Source organism: Drosophila elegans, unplaced genomic scaffold (genome assembly GCF_018152505.1).
Source record: "Drosophila elegans isolate 14027-0461.03 unplaced genomic scaffold, ASM1815250v1 contig_183, whole genome shotgun sequence".
In the NCBI taxonomy this organism is placed as follows: Eukaryota; Metazoa; Arthropoda; class Insecta; order Diptera; family Drosophilidae; genus Drosophila; species Drosophila elegans.
The window spans coordinates 1,050,050-1,069,733 of record NW_024545550.1 but is presented as its reverse complement, the minus strand read 5'-3'; the positions used below and the strand labels follow the sequence as shown (position 1 = coordinate 1,069,733).

The window sequence follows — 19,684 nt, the reverse complement described above, 5'->3', positions numbered from 1 at the left end:
AAACTATTGCTTGTCTCAATTACCATCTCTAACACCGGCATAAACAAGCGACAACACAAGTGAAATTGTTACCAAAAATGTCGAACTTTGTGAATTTGGACATATTTTCTAATTACCAGAAGTATATTGATAATGAGCAGGAGCTCAGGGAGGTAGGTGAATCATGAATTAAGTCAATAACTTTCTTAAAAATCCCTTTCTAAAGAACATCCGCATTGTGGTGCGCGAAATCGAACATTTGGCTAAGGAAGTACAGATTAAATTGCAGATTATTCACAGCGATTTAAGCCAGAGTAAGTTTATTACTATGGGTTTTAGCTAGCTGTGTTATCAATATAAATAATGTATTTTCCTTGAAACATAGTTAGTGGCGCCTGTGGTTTGGCACGCAAACAAATCGAAGCCTGCGCCGAAAAGTACCAGAAATTGGCCAGCTTGGTGCCAGCAGGGCAGTACTACAGGTGAGTCAAACGGCTAGAAAATCCGTACTTTTCATAGTGGGTGTCTAATGGACCGCTTTCTACAGATACTCCGATCATTGGACTTATATCACGCAGCGTTTGATCTTTCTCATTGCTTTGGTTATTTACCTGGAGGCGGGATTTTTGGTTACCCGCGAAACTGTGGCTGAAATGTTGGGATGTAAGTGTTCGATAGTAGCAATCCTTAAAAAAACCTTAAATGTAATGTTAATTTATTTATTTGCAGTGAAGACCAATCAGTCCGAGGGCTTCCATCTGGATGTGGAGGACTACCTGCTGGGCATCCTTCAGTTGGCCTCGGAACTCTCCCGATTTGCCACCAATTCTGTCACCATGGGCGACTATGAACGTCCCCTCAACATCTCTCATTTTATTGGCGACCTAAACACGGGCTTCCGTCTATTGAATCTAAAGAACGATGGTTTGAGGAAGCGCTTTGATGCCTTAAAGTATGATGTCAAGAAGATCGAAGAGGTAGTCTACGACGTCAGCATTCGCGGCCTGTCCACTAAGGAAAAGGATCAACAGGAGGAGCAGGCTGCTTCTGTTCCCGAATAGTGGACTTTGTACTTAGACTAACAGACAGTTTACTTAAGACATTAGTTAAGATGAGAAGCAAAAGTTCCATTTTATATTTGGTAAATATATATCTGATTACGTGAACAGAACCAAATTGCATTCATAACGAGGAGGAAATTTGTATTTTCATTAAAATAGGATAACTATGTTTAAAAGCTGCCAATGGAATGATTGGGACAAATATAAGCCTATCTATTTTTCCTAAAATAGTTTGGCTTCCCAATGCCAAATTTAATTATCGTTTATTACTTAGGGTTTTTTTTTATAACACTGGCAACTATATAGTCATATTTGGATTTTTACAAACAACTGTGAGGAGCGTATACATAATATATTTAAGGATTAAACTGCAGGAATTTAAAATCTGTTTCGGTGTACATCATTGAAAGGAATCCAAAGAGTTTATTCAAGATTATTTTTTGTTTTATTTAATGTTTTGTAGATTTAAAAATTTTAATTTGGGAATTTTAAACACTCTCGTATAACTTTTAAGACCTTTTGGATTTAAAACTTGGTGAGATTTCACCAACTTTCAAAGGGGTTAAGCTTTTACAAACATAAATACATATATGTAAGTATATATGTATATAATGATTATTTTGCTGAACTTATTATGCCCATGTACACAGTACATGTATGTATATATGTATTTATGTTTGTAAAAGCTTAACCCCTTTGAAAGTTGTTTAGCCACCACCACTGGACCGCTGTTGTTGTTGTTGGCCCGATCATATGGTATATTGTTGCTGCTCTTCTTTGACTGCTGCTGCCGTTTCGCTTTTGCTTTTCCTTCTCAGACGCAGTTTTAGTCTCTCTTTTGCCACCGCACGTTTACAACATTGCGCGCGCGTCTTTGCTTTTTGCTGATTTTCTGCTTCCATCGTCCGTTGTCCTTCGTTTTTGTTGTAACTTTTCGTGTGCGCTCTTTTTGTTTCGCCTGTTTATTATTTTAATTTAAAAAAGGAGGCGCTTTTAAACAAGGATTTATTGCATTTCGAAGGATGTAAGTGTGGGGAAATTGCCCTGTGAAAATTGAGTTGCCCCAGAAAATTATTTACCTCCTCTCACTGAAACGAAACGCTGGCCCGCCCGTTTTTCGCCCCCGCCCAAAAAGAAAAACTCTAACCTGTTCGCAAATAATTGGGTCACAAAGCTTACAAAAACTTGTTGCCTGAAATGAAGACTTAAAACAAATAATAATGTATTTATTACAAAACTCTTGTCGACTCTATTTGGCTTGTTGTTGTTTGTTTGTTTTAATTTTTTTGTTAGACTGCGTTGTTGTTGTTTTGTGCTTTTCAAAACACGCTTTAATTTAATCGACGCGGTTCAAAGTCCGAAACGAGTTTTCGGAGAGGCTTAACGGGGCACTCTCTTTGGTTAGCTCTCCCACTTTTTTTCTTCGTCTTGAGTGGGAGGAGAATAAAAAACTGAGAGAGCTTTACTGGTAAACATCTGTAAAACAAACACAGCACCAACACCCACACAAAAGCAGGCAGGTGCATTTGTGTGGATTAGTGACGCTCTCTGTTTGTTCCTCTCTGTTGTCCCTCCCACTTTCCTCGCTCTCCCACCAAGGAAAATTTAAAAGAAAAGCTTTGCCAACATAACCCAACAACAAACAGTCAATATAAACCCTGAATTTAGATGTTAACTAGTATGGAAAGTAGCAAATCCATTAGATAGTGACCTCTCCCCTTTAGAGTTGTGTTTTCATACCTGGTAAACGTAGAATAAAAGGGTATATTTATTTTTTAACGGTAAGGGAATAAATAAATATTTATGTTACTGTTAATTCCTTGTCAGAAGTTTTCATTTTTGAAACAAACTATCTCCGGGTACCTATAAGTCTGAAAAGCTTCAATGAAACTTCGATACATGTAACTAATTCTATAAAATAAAATGCTTACTTAAATCATTTGCAATTAAAAAGAAAAACTATAAACAATGTTTATCAAATTAGAATGAAGCTTAGAAATAACAGAAAAATCAATATCAATACCAGGCTAGTCATTATCAAAAATATTAAAAATGATACATAATTTATATTTGATTAAAGATAGCTGATTATGAAAGGAATTATCAAATCCCCTTGTTTAGTATTGATGCTATGGACATCCTTAAAGGTCGTTCTAAACTCCAAACGGGTTACTTGCTAAAATTATAAATAAATAACATTTATAATATATATTTATAATATTTATGTATAATTATATTTCGATTAACAAGCTCGATCTAAATGAACCAGCGGGTATCTCACAGTCGAGTATCTGAAAGATACCCTGCTTGTTTTTATTCATTTTCGTTTCGCAGGCCGCAGCAGCTGTGAATGATTTGCACGTGGAGTGGAGGGAGGGGGTCCGAAGCACAACTGGTTCCCAGCGCCTGTGTACCGCCCCTCAAGACCCAATCCCAATCCCAAGACCCACCGCGATCGTCTCGCTCTCGTTAGACATGCGTGGCTGCCTTGGTTGTTTTTCTGTTGCCGTCGCATTTCACATTTCAAGTTTGCTGCGGTTCAAAGTCCAAATTCAAGATACAGATACCACAGCACATCATCCGCATGCTTAACGGTGGGGATTTCAGTTCCAGCTAGCTATACTTTCTTTGGGTGGCGGTGTACCAAAATCCCAGTCGTGCGATAAGCGAGCGGTATTTGTGCCAGGTAGACACTTTCAACGCGTCACCGATTGCAATAGGTTCTAGATGACAGCACTTGTTTCTTATCGGAACCGCGTGCTCTGGCAAACCATATCAATGTGCCGAAATTGCGCACTATCAAAGTTTTCACAGGCCCCCCGCCAATGTGATTATTGGACTTTCAACTAAATATAGTGAGCGATAGGTTTTATCGGTTTGCTCAATTGTTACTTATCTGACCCAGTTCATTGGTCAGTTTTTGGGTTATAAAATCAAATCATATAAGCCTTGTTTTTCAACGATTTTATCAAGTAAACAAGCTAACGTGTCATGTAAGAGCGATAAGAAAACGTGTGGAGCACCGATCTTCAGATTGAAGTTGCTTACCTAACTCGAATGAAGACGAAGCGCCATCTGCGGAAAGGTCAAAGTCCCACTGCCGAATTTAAAGCCTTATCTTTATGATACCGAATTCTGATATAACGAAATAGTGCCGAATGATAACTCGAATATGAGTTATTTATGCTATTTTTTTATAACTCAGTGAATGATATATGGGATAAGCTGTTAGTGGGGGTTGCTGTTATTCTTTATTCGCACTTTAGACTAATAAGATGTTTTATCTTGGAATTTAATAAAGAAAGTTTGTAGCTTTTCAGTGCTCTATTTTATTAACTAGTTGTTAGTAGCAACTTGTTACCCTGTTAATGCAGGGTATTAATGACTGACTTCACACAGCTTTATGTTTGTGTAATTGAAAATAGTTATAAAATTAATATATATTTGTAAATTTATCACATATATTTGAGTCGTCCTTAAACAAAAGATCTTAAGGTTTAAGTCATTTAAGTCAATAGGATTTGAATTGTATTTTGATTCTTCTATAAAAACTTTGTCTCCTAATGATCAAAACAAATATGAGTGTTTTTACAAAATTCGATTAGATCCATTATAAGGTTCACCTGGCGCACTGATAGAACACCTCGTTTCCCAGAAATTCGTCTAGCCAAGTTAAAAACATATTTTCAAGAGATAATGACAAGACTAACGGCGTATACCCCTTCAAATGATGAGCACTTCAATCAATCATAAAGGTCCTAATCAGATATCCATTTCGAAAGCGGCCCGAGATAAGGAACTATCGATCTAAAAAGGGCGGTCAGAGGCGGAGACGGAAAGAACGTGCTTGGCTTATCGCCGGTCAACACACTCCACAGAGCACCCTTTCCATTTTTCCACACTTCTGAGCAACGAGCCCCTCGACTTGTGACGCATCCACACTCACATCCACATCCACAACCACATCCAAGGCAGAAAAGCACATAGGCGCTATAATATCTCAGCGCTTCGCTCCGAGGGCTTTTAAGACTCTAGCGAACCCGTTGTGCTCGCAGTCGATTCAGTCAACGCTCGACGTTTAGCCGATCAAGTCGCTTATAAAAGGGGGATCCAAAATAGTGTCCCCAGTGGAATTTCTCGTGTGTGCATCTTGCCTAGTATTTTGCAATTGTCATTTCCCCGCAACGTTTATAAATACCCATCGCCCATCGAAGTGCAATTAATACAACGCGGTAGAGGAAACAGTTTATGCCGAATTATTTTAATTCGCCGAGAAGGTTTGTTTGTGTTTCGCATTTATTTCTTAACCCAGTTGAAGGTCGGAAAAGCGTAAACAACAACAACGCGAAAACAAATGCAATGGTTTCAGCAAAGGTTGCATTTTTGTGGCTTACGTAGCCACCTTTTTGTTTTTACCCATTCTGATCGTTCCCCTTGTCTTCAACTCGGAATCGCTTTAGTGACCCAAATTCTGGCACATGTTTTTGATAGTCGAAAAATCTATTATATATACGTTATCAGCTGGGGGGAATTTTTAATGGTTACATAAAACCCGGCATTGGACCCGCCCCCCTCACAAGTAAATACAGATACGTATAAACCACAAGGTCGGGCCCACTCGATCTAGAAAAAAAGCAACAATTTAAATTTTATGCAATATAATTAACGATTGTAGACCGCGTATAGGAAGAGATCACACGGCCGCGCAGACCGTAGAAAATATAATTTGTGGACTTTGTACCCTCGTGCCCAGCAAAAAAAAAAAGATCTTATAAAAAAATAAATAACAAATCGCGCATATTTTTATTTCTTTTTTTCCTTTGCTGAGGTTATTGTAGTGGATATTGTTGTTGTTTTTTCCCTAATACGCAAACAAATAAAAGCCGGTAGTGGTCGGTGCTCAAATTATTAAGCATATGCCGCATAGTCGTCGCCCCGAACTGGGTCAAACGAAAATGAATTCGTATCGTATCTTGTTGTGGCTATTTCGAGTTGGAGCTGGTGGTCTTTCTGGTTTATTGATATGCTTGGACAATAGATACACAATCGGATGCACTGACCTTCACCAAGGTGTACACTTCCAATCAAGGTTTATCTGGTCTAGAGTCTATCGAAACGTTAACAACTCTGAGAGTCATTTTGGGCATGCTATCTGAGGAACTTTTTTTCGCTTTATATATAGAAATATAAAAATAAGCGTATATATATGCATTAGCATGCATAGTTCCAAAGCTGACTATAAACATTGAATAGACACTCATACGAATCACAATAGCAATCAATATAGTTGTGCAATTTAACTTACGAATTCAATCCCAGTGAAGGTATAGAATTGCAGCTGCTTTGGGGAAACCCAACATTTATTTATCAAAGTAATTATCTCCCTAGTGAGGAATGGAAGGAGCCACCGGTGAACTTTGTCTTTGTTTTTATTCTCCTTGCCACTGCAGTCCGTTCTAGAAATGACCGCCCGACTGCTGCCTAGACCTAGAATCACCGCCAGACTCAATCGTTACTCCCGGCGATGATGATAACCCCAGCTGAATGGATCCGCGCTCAGTGACGTCAATCATCAATTGCATGTAAAATGTTATGACATCGAATGCTGCTCGAAGCGTTCATACTAAGCAATTTATATAAAACGAATCCTAAGCGTGCAATATTACGTTGAACTTTGGGTTGGTTCTGCTCCAAGCTTAAACACTTCATGCAACTGATATACACAGAAATGTGAAGTATCTACAATCTAAAACGCATATTAGCTGAATCTCGAGTAGCTAACTGACCAAGATATTATTAGTCACATGCCTCAGGTGTCTGGTGTTTTTTACGATACCTTATCGTTGAGTGTTTATTGCGAAGCATCTAGACCACAAAGGAGCTAATTAATAGGGTTCAAATTGGGGTTCTTTGGGTGTTCACCTTTATTGTAAGTCAAATTTACTTTAACACTTAGCACGGCTTTTGCATTGTAGTAAATGTTTAGTATCTTTGATAGATCTTAGATAATATTTAAATTTTTTTTTTCCCTATGCTAGTATTCTAAATATATTTACTTATTTTCCACAGCATTTTTCTTGTACGTCGGATATCATTAGTAGCCTACAGGTATGGCTGAAGCCCATGCCGCAGTGGCATTTTCATTTGCCATCACCCACGAGGGCTTCGACATCAACTATGATCACGAGGTGCTCAATTTGGTGTGGAATTCGGGAATTCGCTCCTGGAAGAAGCGCTTAGGTCGCGCTAGGGTAAGTTGAAATTAGGGATTTAGTTAAAATTAAAATGTGAACTAATTGAAATTGGTTTTCCCTTTTAGAACGGTGTACGGAATGGGGTCTATCCGGCTCATATTCAAAGCCTCTGGCTGATTTCAGCCATTGCACTGGGTCTGCACTTTGCAGGCTACCAGGCTCCATTTAATCTGACCAACCGGATACTGGTGCATATGCCATGCAACACAATTAACTGGCAGGTGACCGCCTGCTTTTTGGCCGCTTTGGTGATCTGGCTTTCGATCTGCTTCACCATGCGGTACACTCTCAAGTTGCTGCTCATGTACAAGGGCTGGATGTACGAGTCCAGAGCGCCCGGAAGTCGTGTCTCACTGCCCACCATGCTGTGGGTGGCAGTGGTGCGAGTGCTCTCCAGTTGGAACAAACCAGGCTTGTACAGCTTCCAGGGATCCCTTCCCCGACTGCCATTGCCCTCCGTCAGTGATACGATGGTCAGGTACCTGCGAAGCGTCCGCCCCCTGCTGGACGATGATAACTACACGCGAATGGAGCGACTGGCCAAGGAATTCGAGCAGACCATCGGCAAGAAGCTGCAGTGGTACCTCATTCTCAAGAGCTGGTGGTCCACCAACTACGTGTCGGATTGGTGGGAGGAGTACGTCTATTTGCGTGGTCGCAGTCCCCTGTGCGTGAACAGCAACTTCTACGGCACGGATGCCATCTTCATGAACCTCACCGACAAACAGGCGGCGCGAGCGGCCAATGTGATCTCCCTGCTGCTCAACTTCCGTCGACTGATCGAGCACCAGGAACTACAGCCAGTAAGTGCCAATAATATCGTAGATTTATAAGACTTAACAACTTCTGTCTGTGTATTGGCATATTCAGAGTGGGCATAAACTATACTAGATATTAGAATACATTTTACAGCAGTGACGGCATATTAACAATTTCATGGGCATTTTCAACGCCTAAATATAGACATTTATGGCTCATTAGTCAGTCATATCCGTTTGATTTGGTTTAAAATCATTTGCTTACCATATATTGATGATTTATTAAAATATAATTATTAAAATTGCGATAAATTATCAGACAGGCTATATATTAATATAATTGAAAGAAGCAATAATGCTAAAATTGATTGAACTCTTTTCTCCACCAGATCATGGTTCAGGGCATGATTCCTTTGTGCTCTTGGCAGTACGAACGTACCTTCAACACGGCACGTGTGCCCGGCCTCGAAACCGATCGCATTATCCACTACAGGGACTCCAACCACATTGTGGTGCTGCACAAGGGATGCTACTACAAGATGCTCATCTACTACAAGGGTCGCATCCTGCGTCCTTGCGAGCTGCAAGTGTAAGGGCCACCCTTTTAAAAATTATCCAGAAATTGTTATTAAATTTTTGCTTATTTTGCAGTCAAATTGAGGAAATTCTGAAGGGAAAGGCAACGCCCGTGGAGGGCGAGGAACATTTGGCCGCCCTGACCGCCTGGAATCGGTCCAAGTGGGCGGAAGCCCGCAACACGTTCTTCTCGCGGGGTGCCAATCATGTGTCCCTGCGAACCATTGAGTCGGCCGCATTCGTGCTCTCCCTGGATGATGAGCCCTTCGAGTTCGATCTGGCCCGTCCGGAGCTGCTGGACAACTTTGGCAAGAAGCTGCTACACGGCAATGGCTACAACCGTTGGTTCGACAAGTGTTTCACCGTCTGTGTGGGCACCAATGGACGTGTGGGCTTCAATGCCGAGCATACCTGGTAAGTGGAGTACGATCGCTACTCCCAATAACTCATTTCAGACCCCGAGAACTTCCTCTGATTTTCTCCTGATTTTCCTTGATCTTAACCATCTGAACCGATTTGTAAAACTCACAAATCACAATCCAAAAGGTCCGACGCCGCCATCGCCTCACACATGTGGGAGAACCTGATAGTCGACGATAATGTGTCGCAGGGGTAATAATTTTCGATTCCTATGCCCGCCTGCAATTTATCGGTTTTGGTTGGCTGCGTTCAGTTTTCAGTTATCATCCATCGTCCCAATTAAATTATGATTATGATTATTAGTTTTATTTTGATTAACTTTGGTTGTGGCCTAACAATTTATTTACACCATTTACACCTTCTTTATAGGGCCGATGCACCGGTTTTGGGACACCTTTGGGAGTATATATTTGGTGATGATATTTATGGGTAAACACTTAATTCCAAAGCACACACAAGCGCAAAGCAAAGCAATTCAAGTCATTTTGGGTTGAGCACGAGAGTCTCTAAGCGTTAAAAGCATTAATGATCTCGCGATACAGTAAATATTAGTTTCAATGAGCTTGGAAAATACGTCAAAGTCCAATACTAGTCGATAAAATATAATCCAGTGCACATTAAAATTAACTTGTAAAGCAAGTATTCAAATTTGAACAAACTAAGTTTAGCTAATTATTTATGGTGATTTATTTGTTTAGTTTTAATTGTTTTTAATTTTAAAGAAATTTACACATTCCCTTTATTGACTGTATTTACATATGCTTAACAACCCAAAAGGCCAAATATTTATTTTATTTGATTTTTTCCGTAACTAACAAACATTATACAAAATTAACAAAAGTCTTTGGTTTACGTTGCTTGCATTATATTTCCTTCCACAACACAATACTCTTTGATGCTAACCAATTGTTTGGGAACCCTGTAGATATGATGAAACTGGCAACACCAAGGGCACCCCCGAGTTCCAGCCACCAACACCCACCCGCCTCACATGGGATCTGAAACCATGCCTGTCGCAGATCGAGGAGGCCACCATCGACGTGACCAAGCTAATCAACGAGGTTAATTTGCGCATCCTGGTGCATCAGGAGTACGGAAAGGGATTTATGAAGAAGTGCCGCATCTCGCCGGATGCCTACATCCAAATGGCCCTGCAGTTGGCCTACTATCGGGATGCCGGACGCTTCTCGCTGACTTACGAGGCCTCCATGACCCGTCTGTTCCGCGAAGGAAGAACTGAGACAGTGCGTCCTTGCACCATTGAGTCGTCTGCCTGGGTCAAGGCTATGCAGAATCCCAATACAACCGTAAGATGTGTATATATTTTTAGTGAGAGATCCCAGGCTAATCTGTAACTTTTCGCTGAGCAGAACGATGAGCGAGTTAAGATGCTGCAGGATGCCTGCGATCGCCATCAGTTGGGCTACCAGGATGCCATGTGCGGACGGGGAATCGACAGGCATCTGTTCTGCCTGTATGTCGTCTCCAAGTACCTGGAGGTGGACTCTCCCTTCCTCAACGAGGTGCTCAGCGAGCCATGGCGCCTGTCCACTAGTCAGACTCCGCACGGCCAGACGCCCAAGATGGACCTGAAGAAGCATCCGAACTGCATCAGCGCTGGCGGCGGCTTTGGGCCCGTGGCCGATGATGGCTATGGTGTGTCCTACATCATTGCCGGCGAGAATCTAATATTCTTCCATATCTCAGCGAAGACCACGTGCCAGCAAACGGTAAGAACTAAGCATTCACAAAGTGAAATTTATAAAGCTAATCCGATTTTCTCGGCAGGATGTGCATCGCTTTGCGCAGAACATTTCGCAGGCTCTGGCCGACATTCGCAGCATGTTCGAGCAACACATGAAGGACCATCCGAAGCCCGCCAAAACACTCACAAACGGCGCCTCCACATAATCCACTTAGTCCATGTAGTTGAGATTCTTGTTAGCATTTGTTTTATCCCCTATAGTTGATCGTTCTAAACACACATCTTATACATCCGTCTAGTGTTAGTTCCAAATTAAGTGCAAAAGTCATCGAGAGAGTTATACATAAACAATGCAATTTTTTATAAACAATTGTGACTTGGCTGATTTTAAGATTTAGTCGTTAGGTACTTTTGCACAATATTTGATGTTTCTCAATCAATTAGCTTGTAATCGAAGAAAACGTGTAAACTTAAGTGCTATAAATATATTTCATTTTAAGCGAACGTTTTCGAACTTGTGTACTCAATCACGTCGCCAGAGGATTGGCATGTATGGTCACGCCGTTGATCTTCTTGTCCACATGGGGCCGGTAGTTCTTGGGATTGACGGGCAGTTTCTCCAGCTCGTCCAGTGCATCGAAGCCATCGATAACGCGTCCAAAGAGCGTGTACTTCAGGTCCAAATTCGGCTGGGCGGCGTACGTGATGAAGAACTGGCTGGCATTGGCGTTGGGACCGTTATTGGCCATGGAGACCATTCCTCGATCAGTGTGCTGGATAAACAATAATATGTTTTTTACTCGTTTGAGGTGGTATTAAATTTTTCAATTTAGGTGACTCTTCTGGAAAGCCATTAGTGTTTTCCAAAATCGGGAATCTTTAAGAAAATTTTCTAAAAAACTAATTTAAAAAAAAAAAAGTATTTCTAGAAATTCTTTTTATTTTAATTCAACTACAAATAAAATTAAGAAACATGTTTGGTCTTTTTAATTTTGCCTTTGAACCAAATGATTAATTAACTTGATGACAAAATAATAATAGGAATATATATGTTACATCTAAAATGCGGTCTTGTTACATATAAAGACTAAATACAATATACCCTCAGTGCCAATTGTTACAGGGTACTAAAGACAGCCGGCATGGCCTGACTAAAAGGAAAGTTTTCCTGGAAAATCGCTCACCTTGACGGTTTCCTTGAATTCGTCGTCAAACTTTTGTCCCCAAATGGACTGGCCATTCTTCCCCGTATTCGTGGGATCACCAGTCTGGACAATAAAACCCTTTATGTTCCGGATAAAGACGCAGCCGCTGTAATAATCGCTGGCGAACAGGGCAAGAAAGTTTTCGCATGCCTTGGGACAGGCATCGCAGAAGAGCTCTATTTTAAGATCCCCCACGTCAGTGTGCAGCGTTACGGACTGTAAATAACCCAAGAAATTTAATTAAAATCCGTGAAATCAACAATAGCAATTTTTGTTTACCATTTTCTAAGTGCGATTGCAGCCCTGGTTTCCCCGTCTATCGCTCTGCCCATCGATAACGCGGCAATCGAAATTTCTCGCTTTTGGTATTTCAATCACCGATGGTCACACTTTTAGGCGCGAAATCTGCCGCATAAAATCATTTTTCGCACTTCAAGCCGTCTACAGTGTAATTAAGTAAACACGATGAAGTGCCAGACACCCGAGATATCGTGGCATAACCGCGATCCTGTGCTGAGCGTGGATATTCAGCAAAATGGTCAGGGATTGCGATCGCCGGCGATTGGTCGCCTTGCCACCGGCGGCTCAGATGCCCATGTTCTCATTTGGTATGTGAATCGCGGTGTTAACACCGAGGGCGTGGAAGTGGAACTGGCCGCCGATCTGTCTCGGCATCAGCGTGCCGTCAACACGGTCCGTTGGTCACCCAACGGGGAGCTTCTGGCCTCCGGCGACGACGAGAGTGTGGTGTTTATCTGGAAACAGAAGGCCGACCACGAAGTAATCAACATAGTGGATGCCGATGGCTGCAGCGATCAGGACAAGGAGGTCTGGATGACCCTGAAGGTTCTGCGCGGCCATCGCGAGGATATCTACGACCTCAGCTGGGCGCCCAACTCACAGTTCCTGGTTACCGGATCCGTGGACAACACCGCGATGCTGTGGGACGTCCATAAGGGCAAATCGCTGGCCATTCTCGATGACCACAAGGGATATGTTCAGGGCGTGGCCTGGGATCCGTGCAATCAGTACATCGCCACAATGAGCACTGACAGGTAGGCAGGCACAATATCTGTTTAATTCTGGAACAAAATCTTGTTTCGGGTTTTCCTTAAAATAGTGCGAAATCTCTTCCCACCGAAAATCTTATTTTGGTGTACCACAAATACTTCTCAACGTTCAGTAAATATGGCTACAGAGGGATGATATAATAACAGATAACAGCATTTATTGAATGGGAAAAACCAAAAGAAACCAGATAATTGCCAGGAGTTGTAACATCTCAAAGACTTTCTAATAATAACACCTTATTTGTCTTCCAGGATAATGCGCATATTTGATGTAAATACCAAGCGAGTTCTGCACCGAGTCAGCAAATGCGGATTTCCGGTTAAAGAGGGCCACGAGCTGCACGGCAAGAGCGTTCGACTGTACCACGATGGCACATTGCAGACCTTCTTCCGCCGCTTGTGCTTCACCACCGATGGCAAGATGCTGCTCACGCCCGCTGGAATCACCGACTACGACGGCGTGGAGAAGCCGATAAACACCACCTACGGATTCAGTCGCTATGATCTATCGAAACCCGCCTTTGTGCTGCCCTTTCCCAACGAATACGCTGTGGCGGTGCGCTGCTCTCCGGTTCTGTATCGTCTGAGACCGTACAAAGCGGAGAAGAATCCGCCGATCATCTCGCTGCCGTACCGCATGATCTATGCCGTGGCCACAAAGAACGCGGTGTTCATTTACGACACCCAACAGGCGGTGCCGTTTGCCATCGTCTCGAAAATCCACTACAGCCGACTCTCGGATTTGACCTGGTCCAGTGACGGGACTGTTCTGATCGTGTCCAGTACCGATGGGTTCTGTTCGCTCATATCGTTCGAGCCGAACGAGCTGGGTGAGCGGTACGAAGATATGGATGCAGTGCTGAGCGCTGCCCTAAAATCGTCGGAGAACGTACCGCTGCCGAAGAGAAAGAAGCACAAGCTGCGTAAGGCATCGTTGGATGAGGTGGCTGCCACACGGAAACCACTGCAGGAGAAGACCAAACCGAATACAAACAGGAAGACTGCAGGATCAGGGACAAAAGAGGAGGGCGAGAACAATGTGGATGCTGAAAACGACTCATCCATGCACAGCGCTAGTTCATCGGGCTCGAACAGCCCCAAGGCGAAGGCGAAGGACGATGCAAAGCCCACACCCATTGCCTTCCGGCGCTCGCCCCGTAAAGTTACGGCCGCACCCACGCCCATTGCTATACGTAGATCTCCGCGTAAGCAGGAAGATGGAAAGGAGGGTATCAAACTGTCGCAGTCCAAAGGTGACGCTGAAGGCACCTTCACACAAAAATCAATTTCTGAATCGCCAGAAAAAGAAGCAGTGCCACGTGATGGTGCAGCGACCATAAAGCGCAAGATCAGCACTGATTCAGTGGCTCCAAAAGAGACATCGTTATTGGCAACTCCGATCATCGACAAGAAGATCATCAGTTCAGACGAGAAGTTCGAGTCGCCCGAGAAGAAGTCCCGCCCCGCAACGCCCATTCAAGTGCGTCGCCAGCCCCGAACTCCCGGCAGCTCGGGAAATTTTAACCTAACGCCGAAGAGCCAACCCGCCAAACAAGCCACCCCCATAGCTGTAAGACGAACTCCCCGTGTGCTCATCGACATGCCCGTCAACTCGCCTGTGGGTCCGATGGAGGAGGCCATGGATGCCTGGCCCCTCGAGGAGGGCATTACACCCCTGCCAACGGCGAAAAAGGATTCCCAAGAGTCATTGCCGGAGGCAAAGAAGACAGAATCAAAACCGCCTGTGGTAATCGAAGCCAGCGAGGTCACCTGCGAGCGAACCGAGGATATCCGTCTGGTCTACGAGGATACCCAAGAGGAGGCCACCGAAACCCCATTGAAAGTGCCAGAGGCGACTCCTTCCACACCCAACAACAAGACGCCCCGGCGAGTGTCCCTGCGAACAATATCTACTCCCAAATCGAAGAAAAAACTTTTAGAGTAGACAATGCAATAGACTAGTCATAACACATCTATCTAAGAGGAATTCCTGTAACTAATTATGATTATAGAGCATATTGGGGTTACCCCATACACATTGTAAAAAATGAATAATCACAAGGATCCCTTTATAAGTTATTCCACAATAAATTGCCAGTCAAGGTTTAAAGGAACACATTATGCTCATTTTATTTGGCTGTTAGTTCTCAGATCATTTTCGGTTTAAATTCGAATTTCGAACATAAATTATCTAAAACTACTTGTATGTACCAAGTGGATGACTTTGTCAGAGTTTCTTTTTAATTCCAGAAATAAGTGAGAAAATCGAGTGAAATGTACAGTTGCCAAAACTAGATCTGGCCTGTCCTACCTGAATTCATCGTCAATGAATAAGTGTTTTTTCGGAAGTGGAAAACTGTACCCAGAAAGGTCACATTAACTTGAAGAGTTTTCTCTTTACCTGATCGTAAGTTTAAGCGTACCTCGCCTGACCCTTGATTTCGCGATTTCGCACCGCAGTTCTTGGAAAAGGCAACACAGAAAATGGTATTTATAAAAAGGTTCAGCAGCAATTGTATCCAATAGAACCGTAACAAAAAAAATGTCCGTTGAAGAAGGCTATATAATTCTACATTTCGATTCCAAAAAGGCAAAATTTAGGACTAAGGAGCCTTCTACAATGGTAGACAATGGACTCACCTCTCAGCTAGCGTCGTGAATAAAAATCAAAAAATGTTTTGTATTTTATTTATATTTATTTAAATTGTAGATGATCTCTAACGTTTTGAGTTTCTTTTACATACAAACATTTTGGTTTTGTTATTTCAGTTTTTATATCTTTATTTTATGTTTCATATATATTATTTTAAGTTTTTAATTCAACGATTCAAATTCATTCATCATTATCGAGCTTAGTAAGATTCTGTGGCTCGTTTCAATCTCATTTTAAAACTTTTCCATGGGCCATTAGCTACACATTATCCACGTGGGTCATTAGAGAGAGAAAAGGAGCTCAAGAATTGAGGAGAATTATATTTCCACATACGCTTTAATAAGTATATAAATAGTTTACCATATACAAGTTAAACAAATCTGATCTGCTGCATGGGACAACCAAAGCATTTTGAATTAGGCTACAAATTAGATTGCATACAATGTCTAAACTTTGTCTAACCTATAATCTTGGTTCCACATGTCTTCATCTATCCTCCAGCTCCTCTTTAAATCCCAAAGATTTGTTTACGCCACTTACAAAAAATGGTTTTTGTGAATGTCCTGTGACATTTGATTTGAATCAATTAGCATTACCTTCGTTAGCTCATTATGGATTTCACTTATAAATGTTTTAACTGCTATTAAAGTAATTTTAGTAGTGGTGCGACTTGCGTTTTCATGGCTTATGTGGGGTGTGTGGAGCAAAGAGGTGTATGAGCTTTAGAAAAATATGAATTATGTTTGATTCCATTTCCGTACCACTCTATTCTCCGTTTAGTATTGAAAATATGCAAAAAGTTTAGTCGATATTCTGCGGTTAACGCTATGCTGTACTATATGAACGAATGTTGCTATTAGTTGAATGCTGGTTTCATTATTTTTTAAGTTTCGCGATCTCGGTTGATTCAAAAGTTGAGCGACGTTGAGGAGGAAAATGATAGTCGCTACCGTATGAGGAGTATTCGATTAATAATTATTTACGAGAAAAATATAGTACATATGTATGTATGTATGTAGAAATTTGTTGATCTCCCTTTACTAAATATATTTATTTTAATTTATATATCTGTATATATAGACCGACCTGGTTTACTTTGTCTTGAAGGTAAATGAATAACTTTTGTTGTTTGTGGCTTAATTAAATTGTCAATAAATATATCGATTTGGTATTTATTTATAGTTACATACAATTATTGAACTTTTTGTTCTTGATCTTCTGCATTACTGGTCAAGTGACTATATACTGTTTTGTTCTTTGTTACCCCAAATTCGAAGCTAGCAGCAACAATGACATTTCAATTTATTTCATGCAAAACCTTTCGCTGGCTGTAAGGAAATCATGAAACGATAACGAAAATAAACAAAATGTCTTTTGGTTTTTGTTTTTGAATAAATAGTTTTATTTGAAAATGGTTTTTGCGTTTTTGTTTTCATCTTTTTGGTAGAATTTTACAAGTTGAATGGAAAATACATACGTATTAAATATTACAGTATTTGGTTGGGCCAGGATATATAAGGGGCGGGGGGAAAGGTGGGGTGGGGGGGAGGGGTCATGGAAATGGGAAAGTGTTGGCTGACCTAAGTAAATGCTTAGAAGTGAATGTTTGCTGATCGGTGTTTAAAATCTAGAAATGGGAATTATACGGATCTTGCGGCCAACACAACTTTTGAAAAGTTTCACTGGATCTGCTGGGGCTGCCAAAAAATCAAAACGATTCCGTTAAGCTTCTTGCAAGTTGTCCTCACCTTTTGTTGATCATCAAATCATATTTATTTCGCTAATAAACTTACTTAGTTGATGTTTAAGTTGTGTGTGTGTTTTTGTGTGCGTTTACATAAATTAGGCTTAAAAACTATAAAACATAAATGGATTTCCGTCCAACTAGAGCAAGAGCACAAGGGAGGAGGCTTCCAGTAAAAGGGGGGGAGAAGAAGGATGAGGAGACTGAGAAGACTGGGCACATACAAAAGAAATACTATATAAATAACAATATAAATTCATTGCAGCTAAATCGTTGTGTAAAATCAAAATGCACAAAATACATACATACAAAGCATATACATAATAATTATAATAATAAGTCTAATGAAACAATTCAACGTACTCGGGGTTAAATGCCATTCGCTAGATACAGTCACATACGTATAGGTACATGTATGAAGATGTTTATCATTAAAAGTAGAATTTATAAATTATTATATTATTACATACAATCCTTAGTTTCATTGTGGGAGATTTGAGTTCTGCGTTCCATTCATTTTGATTCATATTTTCATATTTTGTGTGTTTGGGAGTGTGCGTAGATATGGCAAAAATTTGTAGCATGCTTTTGTGCGCTGCAAAAGTTGAATTATGTTTTGATCTTCGCTGATTTGCCTTGCTCCTCGTATAAATGCCACAAATCATTGTAAATTACAATAAATCAGCTTATTAAGTGAATTAAATTATAGTTAGTTTGTGTCCATTGTGTATGTGTGTGTGTGTTTGTGTGTTTGCCAGCTAAACTTCTTCTATACACGTAAATTCAACAAATTACAATTTACATTGAAATGTATCAATCAATCATCGATGGCTGCTGCTTACTGCTGCTCTTTACATAAATTAGTTCAGTGGCCACATATACTTTGCTTGACTTGACTCTTCTCCGATTTTAGTTCGTTTTTGTTCTTGTAAATACAATAGATAGCGTTTTATATCCGTTTCATTTATCTTTAAATTAGACTTAAACGTTAAAGATTTGCCTTCCATATTTTGTGTTTCATTTCCTCATTTGTTTTGGTTTTTTTGGTTTGTTATATAATATTTACTTTAGCCCACACGCTGACACGCAACCAAATTAATATTATTATTTCCATTGCCGCTGGTTTTTTTGTTGAAACTTTCGAACTTAAGTCTAAACAAGCATGACAAATGCAGAGCGTTGATGGCATGAATAATTTTAAAGAGAGATTGCAACAGGAAACATTTAATATATAATATTTATATATATATATATGTATAGAAGTGTATGTATATATATATATATATATATATGCGGTATATGTAGATATACGCTCGTTTGGTTTTTGTTTAATAAATACATGAGGAAACTAAACTACACATAAATTATGAAATTCTATAAAAATTATTCAGACCAAACAACAACTTTATGCAATGCTGGCGCTTGTGTATGTCGTGTGAGTGTGAGTGTGTTAGTGTCATGTCGTACATGTGGCTTTGCATAATGCATATGTATGTGTTTGTATATGTATGTATATAGGAAATGCCTTTCAATCAACTGCCTTTTTTTTAATTCTCAAATTTTCAAATGTGACTTCTCTCGCGTGTTCCAGTGTCAGCTGCTTGTCGACCTGATCATCATTAGCATTGTGTATCTGCATCGATATTCTCGTTATTATTATGTAATGTACTTGTCGCTTATTTCCCATCCATCCATATCATCCGTCCGGGATTTCCGTTCGTCCGCCGTTTTTTTTGTTAAACAAATAAAAGTTCTTTGGGCTTTGCTTGTTTAGTGTTCAGTGTTCAGTGTCCTGTGTTTTCTGTGTGGTTGCGGTTGGTTGGTTGGTTGATTGGTTGGTTGGTTGGCTCTATCATCTGCTCCTAAATTGTTTGGTTTTTGATCAATGCTGGTGGGTTGTTGTGCTCCCGCGCTGCTCTTTAATACCGTTACGGTGTTCCCTGCTAACGCCCCCATTCTGCTCCACATCATCGACATCGTCATCGTAATCGCCATCATCATCATCATCATCGGGATCCACTGTCGCGAATCCTCCTTAGTACAGTCCACAGCCGCGCAGGTTGTTTGCTATGATGACATCGGTGACAGCATCGAATACAAACTGAATGTTGTTGGTATCTGTGGCACACGTCATGTGGCAGTAGATTTCTTTTGAGGTTGATTTGTTTTTCGCTTCAAATTGAGCCTGAATGTAAGCAGCCGCCTCGCCGTACTCCTGTCCACCTGAGAGCATCACAAAAAATACGCTTACTAACCCAT

General features: G+C 40.9%; 5 protein-coding genes across 10 annotated transcripts in view; 3 read left to right on the top strand and 2 right to left on the bottom strand.

Moving 5' to 3' along the window:
- The first annotated feature begins 8 nt into the window (after positions 1–8).
- Positions 9–1,150, top strand: LOC108149684 (translin). The gene is made up of 5 exons (XM_017277449.2): positions 9–152; positions 206–293; positions 365–461; positions 527–642; positions 709–1,150. The coding sequence occupies exons 1-5, from the start codon at positions 78–80 to the stop codon at positions 1,038–1,040; spliced, it is 708 nt and encodes a 235-aa protein (XP_017132938.1). The 5' UTR covers positions 9–77; the 3' UTR covers positions 1,041–1,150.
- Positions 1,151–1,870: 720 nt separating this feature from the next.
- Positions 1,871–11,257, top strand: LOC108149778 (carnitine O-palmitoyltransferase 1, liver isoform). Of its 3 annotated transcripts, none has more exons than XM_017277633.2 (9): positions 1,871–2,064; positions 7,110–7,291; positions 7,360–8,097; positions 8,442–8,641; positions 8,704–9,042; positions 9,175–9,240; positions 9,974–10,355; positions 10,419–10,778; positions 10,837–11,257. In XM_017277633.2, exons 2-9 carry the CDS (start codon positions 7,151–7,153, stop codon positions 10,957–10,959), a joined length of 2,349 nt encoding a protein of 782 aa, XP_017133122.1. In that variant the 5' UTR covers positions 1,871–2,064; positions 7,110–7,150; the 3' UTR covers positions 10,960–11,257. The 3 variants fall into 3 exon arrangements, with proteins under 3 accessions (XP_017133122.1, XP_017133123.1, XP_017133121.1); XM_017277634.2 differs by lacking the exons at positions 1,871–2,064; positions 9,175–9,240 and adding exons at positions 5,095–5,317; positions 9,418–9,477; XM_017277632.2 differs by lacking the exon at positions 1,871–2,064 and adding an exon at positions 5,095–5,317.
- LOC108149781 (peptidyl-prolyl cis-trans isomerase-like 3) lies at positions 11,091–12,285 on the bottom strand. The gene is made up of 3 exons (XM_017277636.2): positions 12,238–12,285; positions 11,938–12,174; positions 11,091–11,526 (listed from the first exon to the last, which is right to left on the bottom strand). The coding sequence occupies exons 1-3, from the start codon at positions 12,238–12,240 to the stop codon at positions 11,281–11,283; spliced, it is 486 nt and encodes a 161-aa protein (XP_017133125.1). The 5' UTR covers positions 12,241–12,285; the 3' UTR covers positions 11,091–11,280.
- Positions 12,286–12,348: 63 nt separating this feature from the next.
- LOC108149780 (chromatin assembly factor 1 subunit B) lies at positions 12,349–15,142 on the top strand. The gene is made up of 2 exons (XM_017277635.2): positions 12,349–13,013; positions 13,281–15,142. Exons 1-2 carry the CDS (start codon positions 12,424–12,426, stop codon positions 14,971–14,973), a joined length of 2,283 nt encoding a protein of 760 aa, XP_017133124.1. The 5' UTR covers positions 12,349–12,423; the 3' UTR covers positions 14,974–15,142.
- A 1,917-nt stretch (positions 15,143–17,059) lies between these two features.
- LOC108149746 (G protein alpha o subunit) overlaps positions 17,060–19,684 on the bottom strand; it is a 29,044-nt gene continuing 26,419 nt past the window's right edge. For all 4 annotated transcript variants that reach the window (XM_017277534.2, XM_041707258.1, XM_017277535.2 and 1 more), the window contains one exon: positions 17,060–19,648. In XM_017277534.2, the coding sequence (XP_017133023.1) occupies positions 19,461–19,648 (188 nt within the window). In that variant the 3' untranslated portion in view covers positions 17,060–19,460. The remainder of the gene's footprint in view (positions 19,649–19,684) is intronic.